Below are 9,194 nucleotides of genomic sequence, written 5' to 3' on the forward strand. Positions count from 1 at the left end.
AGTATAAACAAAGGCTGAATGTTTCCCGAACCATAGAAAATAACACCAAATCTCAATTTTGACTCTATAGTAGCATGATAGATAGTCTAGAATAATTGGTTCGATAATCCCAAGCGCAAAATATCATGAGGATATCCCAGCCATGCTTCCGCGTCGACGGCCAAACCGAATATTAACGGTTCCAAGGTCATGCTCAGTATTTGGTGGGACCAGCACGGCGTAGTGTATTATGAGTTGTTAAAACTGACTGAAACAATCACAGGTGATCGTTCTCGAACGTAATCAATGCGTTTTAGCTGAGTACTGAGAGAAAAACGGCCCCAATACAACGAGAGACATGATGAGGTGATTTCACAGCATGACAATGCTCGACCCCATGTTGCGAAAGTCGTCAAGACTTACTTGGAAACGTTGAAATGGGAAGTCCTACCCACCCGCCGTATTCTCCAGACGTTGCTTCCTCGGACTATCAATTGTTTCGATCAATGGCACAAAGCCTGGTTGACCAGAACTTCCAGTATTATGAAGAAGTAAAAAATTGGATCGATTCGTGGATCGCTTCAAAAGATGATCAGTTTTTTCAACGTGGGATTCGTACGCTGTTCGAAATATGGGATAAAGTAGTGGCCAGGGATGGACAATACTTTGAATCATAAATGAATAACCAGTTTTTCACATAAAGCCTCGAATTTCGGAAAAAATGGCGGAAAAAATAAAAGCTCAGATATAAAATGAATATGTGATATTCCACTTTTTCAAAAAATCATATACAACAATCGTTGTGGAATACATGTGTCATCATTGTTCAATTCAAATTTCGTCTCGTTGTAGAATTTTGAGTCTCACTATCGAAACACAATTTCTTCGTATGATAATTGCTATTCACGTTTATTATAGAAGTATACTTCTTTTATGAGTCTATTTCTCCGAGTATCAAACCTGAACGAAGATTGGGGTCTATTGTGAGTCTTGACTACTCGCACTAGAGCCCAATTTCACAGTAGTCACAGTACTACGGGAGTCGCGAGTAGTGTACACGTGAGGATAAGTAGCTCGACAAGCTATAATATATGACCAGCTCAAGACAATAATATGTGATGATACATTCCGGTTTCACTACATAAAAGAGAAGTGGAATTTTTTTTTTTTATGTCACCCTGAGGATTGTTCGTGTTCCTCCTCGGATTATTTCTATTCAAAGTTCCTCGAGTAACTGAAGCCTGTCTGGCTATAAATCTGACAAGATGAACCTGAAGCTTAATAAATCCCCGTTAAGGTATATTTGACAAGTTTACTACAGAAAGTAATGTAAACTTTATTATGTCTAGAAGTTATCACAATTATGAGCTTCAAGCATCCTGAGCACAAGTAGTATTGACGCACCAACATGATGTCAATACGATAATGTCACATAAATGCGAAACATGGCAAAAAGGAAAAGTAGGAAGTAAGTACACGCTGCTGAAATAATTATATCTGTTTATTTATCTCCTCTAGGTTTGACATAATAACGACTCGGTACGAAAGGCATTTTGGAAACCAACCCCTCGTAAAATTTATCCCTAATTTTCAACACGACCTTTGTACCAGATTTGCTCTTCTCCGTAGGTAAGTAACCCATAGAGACGTTCTTTCCTAAGCTTGGCGCTGGACATCCAGAAGTGACCTCGCCAATTTCTTTGTGGTCCTCATCTAGTATCTTGGTACCATGGCGTGCTGGTGGACCGGAGCTGGATACTATGCCTGTTCGTTTCCTGACAGAGCCTTCCTTGATTTGGTCTAGAATTTTCTGAGCACCTGGAAAGTTGGCTGCTTGTCTTCTCGATTTAGGAACTAGCCAAGTGAGGGCTGCTTCTACAGGAGTTGAGTTTTGGTCGATATCGCTTCCGTAAAGGCAAAGTCCAGCTTCCAATCTGGAAAATATTGGATTTATGTTGAGAACAGAACAATTAACTTTCATTCCTTGATTTATTTGTTGCTTAACTCGGCAGTTTACTTTGCTGAAATCACATTTTCTATTGCACAAATTTACGTGTTTACGGAGAAAATAAAGATTTTCGAAAACATGTTTGCTAGAGAACGAGAAAATGTATTTTTTTCTTTCTATTGATGTGAATAAATTCATGACTGCTCTGAGTTCGCCCTCTAGATTAACTTAATTGGAAGGTAAGTAATTATATTATAAACAGATATATTCTCATGCTGACTGTGGACAGGTAAGAAATTGTATTGGCATATGATGACTTGTCCTATAATAGCAAATTATGATGCCAATAATCTCAAAACATTGCGTATGTCAGAAACCAATAAATTCCTAAGATAAAAATTATATGCAATCTGAAAAGATCATCATATCCTTGAGCAGATTAGAATAAAATGAGGAATGTTTGTTTGGCAATTCTTCATGAATAGACTCGTGTTTATGTATTCAAGTTTGTTTTCTTTTAAAAAATATGGTTCAATTCGAAAAGACTATTGGATATTGTGTACATTTGGTGTGGTCTTTACAATTGTCCTTCCAGAACGAATAATTAAAAACTTTCTTAATGATAAACCTATTGTTAAAGTATAATGTACGATTGTATAAAAAATTAAATATAAAAATTCAGATATTTCTATTGCACGTGTTCAACTATGATACTTGATACAATGAAATAATAATAATTATTTGTATCAACTACTGAACTAGGTACTATCTGGTGGCAATAAAATCCGAATTTCATGGTTATCTTTGAGAAGTAAACCCCAAAAAATTATATGATTATATGATACATCAAATTTTTATACCCACAATATTTCAAATAGGGATAACGAGCAACCTACAGCGCCAGAAAACTCTTCTCAACCTTGTCCTTCGAACATTGATGTTACCTATAAGGATTAATACACCTGATAAGATCAGCTTAACTGCCATTGATCTTCATCCAAGAGATATTTTACCAATTCCAAAAGTAAACAAGGATACAAAAAGAGTTACGAGACCGTGGCAAAACTACAATTCTGTCAGAATCACCCATTAAAAATGAACTAGTGAAATCATTAAACCATAAAAAGAATCAGTCGGAGAAATCTGAAAGGAATGTGTTTGACAATGATTCCGATTTCTCTGTCAAAACTGAAAAACGAAACAGAAAAAGATGATTGAACAAAATGAAAAGGCAGCTGACAAAGATAATGATGGCTCAGATGCAGAATTCCTGTACTGCGGCTATTTATATTGATTATCATTTTTTTTTTTTTAATACGCATCTCTCGGGAAAAGACTGAGCTTATAACGCCCTTTCAAGCGCCCCGAGATGAATTTAGAAGAAATCGGTTTGTGCGTGTCTTAAACGGCTGTAAGTTGTAACCAAGGGGGAATACATCTTGAGGTAGGGTATTCCATAGCCTTGCAGTTCGGTAAAGAAAAGCCTTCTGATACACCGATGTCCTAGCTGTAGAAAGATGCACGACAAACTGGTGACTATTATCGGCTAGCCTTGTTCGTCGATCAAATTGAGCCCCTGGAGGAATCATGGAGGCAATGGCAGCAGAACACCTGCCGTGGTAGTATCTGTGAAAAAGGCATAAGTCTCCAACCTTCCTACGGTGATCGAGACTATGAAGGTTGGCAGTTAACGTTGGATCGTCTGTTAGGCGCACTGCTCTTTTTTGAATGGAATCAAGTAGGAGTAACGAGTGCTTAGGAGCTGAATCCCAAGCATGAGAGCAATATTCCATAGCTGGACGCACTTGAGCCTTATAAAGTAATAAAAGCTGCTTTGGAGTGAACAATTTCCTCGCACGAAATAGATAGCTATGCTTCTGTGCAGCTGACTTGGCAACTGAGCAGACGTGCTCATGCCAGGTTGCATTTGAACTGATATTGACCCCTAGAAGCTTAAGTCCATTGGTTGGTTTTATTGTTTTATTGTCCATTATTAGTTGGGGTGCAACTGTCGATGTTTTTCTTGTGAGCAGAGTAGCCTGGGTCTTAAAGGCATTGAATTCAACCTGATTGTCAGAACCCCATTGTAGAATAACTTCTAGATCTTTGTTGATTGTCACAGCTTGAGCTATTCTTTGGGAACTGGATGTTGATGCTGATACAGGCTTCTTGTTTGTCGTGGACGCTATAAGAGTGCTGTCATCTGCAAAGCTTAAAATCTGATTCTTGGTTGAATTTAAAAGGTCATTAATATGCATTAGGAACAGAGTCGGGGACAAGATTGAGCCCTGAGGTACACCGGCGTTGACGGAATGAAGTGCAGACTCCGTACCATCGACCACAACACAAAGTTGTCTCTCGTGGAGGAAACTTCCGAGCCAGCTGCAAAGTCCTTCCGGGAGACCGTAAGATGGAAGCTTAGATAGTAATGCTCTGTGCCATACACGATCGAAGGCCTTGGATATAGGGCAACTGCAATTGATTCCCCATGCTTTGCTATAGCGTTGGTCCAAAGATGGGTGACATAGGTGAGCAAGTCACCCGTTGAACGACAGCGCCGAAAACCGTATTGATTGTCGCTAATGAGATTGTTTTCCTCTAGGTGTTTTACTATCTGCAAATTAATAGCAGTCTCCATTACTTTGGACAAAATGGGTAGTAGAGATATCGGACGATAATTTCGAGGCATGCACTTTTTCCCCTTTTTTGGTATTGGCTGAACTCTAGCAACCTTCCAGATGTTTGGGAAAGTTTTCTGCTCGTAGGACAGCTTAAACAGCCGACACAACAGAGGTGCGAGCTCGGGTGCGCACTTTTTCAGAACAATAGCTGGTATTCCATCGGGTCCTGTTGACTTTCTGCTGTTCAGCTGTTTCAGGATTCGGCAGATGCCCCTTGTACGGAATTTAACTTCTGGCATCGAAGCCTGAACCTTGGGAATATTGGGGGGTTCTTTGTGGCCTGCTTCTAGAGTAGAATTTTTGGCAAATATAGCTGCAAAAAGGTCAGCCTTTTCTTTGGAGCTAGTTGCCAGAGCACCGTCGTCTTTAAGAAGTGGTGGAAAAGTCGAATGGCAAAAATTATTGCTAATCACCTCAGCGAGTGACCAAAAGGGGCGCGAACCACTTGGGCAATCTAGAAGCTTTTTTGTTACTGTGTTGTTAAATACTTGTTTTGCGGCTTGAATAGTTAGATTGCAGTTGTTCCTATCAAGTATATACGCTGCCCTCTTCTCGTCTGTCGGGTTTGAGCACCATTCGCGGAATTCTTTATTTTTATTGACGCAGGCTCGCTTACAATCTTTGTTAAACCATGGCTTTGCAGATGGAGGTTTCTTGGTGTTGTGTGGGATGTAAAGTTACATACCCAAAAGAATAACCTCAGTGACAGCCTCTGCACACTGGCTGACATCTTCAATATTGAAGCAGGTGGCGTGCCATGGATATTCCGCGTAAAACTCTCTCAATTCATCCCACTTGGCCTTGTTGCCAAACTAGGCGACGATTTTTCGGCTGCACGAGTTTTTCGGCAGTCAAAGGACATGAGACGGATATTAGAACGTGGTCTGAGTTACCGAAAGGGCCGTTTGAATTGATAACATAGCTGTCGGGTTCTGAAGTCAGGTACAAGTCAAGCGTATTTCTGAAATCCATAGGATCAGTGGGAACTCTTGTAGGACAATCTACAAGCTGCGTTAAATTGCAGCTGATTGCGAATGCTTCGGCTTGTCTTCCAGCTTCGTCAGTTTTGTTAGAGTGAGCTAGCCAATTTGAATTATGGACATTAAAATCGCATATATAAGGTGTAGCAAGGATAGGTTCACTGCTCATTTGCTGATGAGGAAGAAGAATGTCTTCATGTATGTGTCTGCAAGTACATTCTGCCTGTTTTGCCCAGACCAGAGGCAAAACAGGCAGAATGACAGTATTTCATTCTTATATGTGTTTTATTTTAGGTCTTTTTTTCTGTAGCTTCTCGATTAGATACAGCGTATTCTGATTTCAATATCGAACACGTTTGCATCATAAAAATTCTAATATTCTCATTAGGTACACCCCGTGTTCCCCTATTATCTATAAATATTATCGATTCTACAGTTCTGTATTCGATGTGAATCAACCTTAAAGGAAAATTAATTCGTTTGAACATTTGGTTCAGGTCTTATGGTTTAATATAACATCTTACCTTAGGGAGTCCCTTGCTCCAAGACCTGCTAACTTAACGTCTTCTTGTTCCAATAAAGTTCTTGTTACCTCTACTTGTTTCTCAGCAGGTATGCTTATTTCGAAGCCATCCTCTCCAGTATATCCACACCTGGTAATTCTACAACCTCTCGTATTTCCCACTTGTCCGATAGATGACGTCATGAAGAAAAGTTTGGATACGTCAATATCTGTCAGTTTTTCGAGTGCACTTGCCGCTTTCGGTCCTTGTAGAGCTATTAGACCTCGCTCTTTTGGTTCGTAAAATTTGAGGTTTATTTCTGTATTCGATCTCTTGTTATAGTTTTTCTTGAAAATTGAAATGAAAAAGTTACTTTGTATAATAACATGTACTATTTTTTATTTGTGTGTCTGTCCGATTCATAGCATTAACTCATATTCTCTATAATACGATATCTAAATTTTTTTGGTATCGATTTTGAGTCAGTCTACTCGGTTTCGCGATATTTTATGAAATAAGTTGAAAGAATTAGAGTTTGGAGTGTTTTCAAGTCCTTTAGTAAACACAGTTCCGCCGCCAGGAGCGGCATACCGGACATTTTGCCGGGGCGACAAATTGTAGTATTGCAAAGTCAGTTAATAAAACAAGCCTTTTTGCACCTTTAAGAACGTTGTATCTTTACTATAGTCTTATAAATAGAGCTTAGTACTTTTAAAAATGCAGGATGTTCTTTGATGAAATCGACAAAACGTCGATGATAAATTTGACAAGGTGATTTTTGATTGAAAAATACGATTTCATATGAAATTGAAAAGATGCCTGAGAGGAATAACAGGGGCACCTTTAAAGAAAATTCGTATAAATAAGGCAAAGCAGGTGGCTAAATTTTATTTTGCCGGTGCGCTAAAATGTCTGGTGGTGGCCCTGAGTTAATATGTTGCAATTCAAATTACAGGGTTATGGCCATCGAGATCAGGTGACCAATAAGCCACCGTTTTTCTTCATATTTAGGCTTCATCAAAGCTACAGACAAGTAAACAAAAATAAGAAGGTACCTATCTACATTCAGGTTCATACGCTCCACTTAGACAATAATAGGAAATTGAAATACGAAACAAGACAAGAACATCCGCGAAATGATTTTCATACAATTGAATGAGACAATCAATTTTATTTCAGGAGCGATACATAAGATTTAAGTCAAGTATATGCTTATTTATTAGACAGATATCAGGGATACCACAACTTATAAATAATGTTTAACACAAGACATCTTTATGAAAATCGGAATATTATTCATTCAAGAGCTCGTTCTGTCAGTGATTGTGATTCTACTAATTGAACAAAGCCTGATTTCAATGGTCCCAACCCTGTAATTTGAACTTCAACACTAAATTCATAGATTTTCGAGAGGCATTGAAATGACAGAGAACTTAAGATAGTTTTAGGATTAGATGGTCTTTTAACATGTTCAAGTTGTTGAGTAATAAAACCAATTTCCCGAGATTCAAAATACTTGCTATATAACTTGAATGAAAATGCATATCGAACATAAATACATCGACAAAGTGAAGTCATAAAAATCAGAGATTACAATAACTTAGTTCCTTCAAACCACAAAAAGAAAATTAAAGAACATGATTTGGTTTTTACTTACCATAGCGTCGAACATGATTTTTTGATCTTGATGCTTCATGGCAGCGTTCGATACAACGTACAAATGTTCATCATTAATTTTCGTCACAATAAGATCATCCAAAATGCCCCCACTTTCATTTGTGAAAACCGTCAAGACCGATGAATTTTCCAACAAATTTTTCAAGTCTGTAGTACATATAGATTCGAAGTAATCTAAACACCCCTTGCCTGTAAACAAAGTGACGATGAAATAAGTGGATCACACTCTTCATTTTTCCCCCCGTAACCAATCCTTGTCTACGTCTATGCTTTCTCACCTTTTATTTCGGTTTGCAACATGTGCGAAACGTCGAATATAGACGCATTGTTCCTAGTGTGAATATGTGAGGCAGCAATTCCCAAATCATTGTACTGGACGGGCAGGAGAAAACCCCCAAAGTTGACCATTTTTCCGCCATTTTCAACGTGGAAATCATACAAAGCTGTTTTCTCACCAGCACTCTGTTTGCTGGAAAAACAACGTTTTAATAAGAAGGTCGATATGGGTCTTCTTGAAAACATCGTTTATAGGTTTATGATAGGGAAAATTTCTTGACATAACAACGATCGTATTTGGCTCTGTTGATTATGAAATAAGTTGAATTCTCTCCATAGTTGGCAGAGGTCACTTCTGATATGATTAAAGTGAGATACACGGGATTGTTACTTTCGATAACAAATTTTTGTGATCTTCAAGTTTTCATTTTGAAAAAATTAACTGAGGACAAAAAAGAAGTTTACGGATATACTATTTTATTATACAGGATGTCAGGATTGAAGTTTCATACAAGGTGGGCTTTTGAAAACGAAATAGACGAGATAAAAGACGGAATGATTTGATACAGTAGGTACTTACCTTTCCTTCAATAATGCTATGGAGTTAATCAAACTCTTACTAATTTATTCTGTGGTTACGATGATAATGGTTGACTTTTATAAACTAGACACTAAAAAATAACTGTTTATAACTTATATCAACAATTAAGGTGAAAATAGTTTATTCCTTTGAAGGAAGACTTTAAATGAGGTACATGTACACAATATGTAAGCTACGTAAGTTTTGATATTTTTTTAATTATTGTAAGGTTTAATACATATTAACCGATGTGTTGTTGTAAAATGGTAAGTTTTTGGAGGGTGAAAATACAAATTTTAGGTGACTCGATGTAAAAGAAAGCGAAAGAAAAACATAAAATGAAAAAAAGTCAATTAGGCCATATTGGGTACCTGATATGGCTTGTATCGTTCAAATAAATAAATACAACTAACATTAGGTACTGAAAATGAGTGAACTAAATAATTTATCAGGTGTGTGAATGAGTCTTTCCCGTTTTTTGTAAGAGATGGTGCCACCAATACTGTGCGAGTATTTAATGGTTACATATGTCATAATCAAAGCTTATTCGTCTGTCAACAATTCCACACT

General features: G+C 37.8%; 1 protein-coding gene across 1 annotated transcript; it reads right to left on the reverse strand.

Moving 5' to 3' along the window:
- Positions 1–1,462: 1,462 nt before the first annotated feature.
- On the reverse strand, positions 1,463–8,444 carry LOC123674996 (aminomethyltransferase, mitochondrial). The gene is made up of 4 exons (XM_045610209.1): positions 8,047–8,444; positions 7,749–7,957; positions 6,113–6,438; positions 1,463–1,913 (listed from the first exon to the last, which is right to left on the reverse strand). Exons 1-4 carry the CDS (start codon positions 8,288–8,290, stop codon positions 1,481–1,483), a joined length of 1,212 nt encoding a protein of 403 aa, XP_045466165.1. The 5' UTR covers positions 8,291–8,444; the 3' UTR covers positions 1,463–1,480.
- Between the last annotated feature and the right edge of the window lie 750 nt (positions 8,445–9,194).

Source organism: Harmonia axyridis, chromosome 3 (genome assembly GCF_914767665.1).
Source record: "Harmonia axyridis chromosome 3, icHarAxyr1.1, whole genome shotgun sequence".
NCBI lineage: Eukaryota > Metazoa > Arthropoda > Insecta > Coleoptera > Coccinellidae > Harmonia > Harmonia axyridis.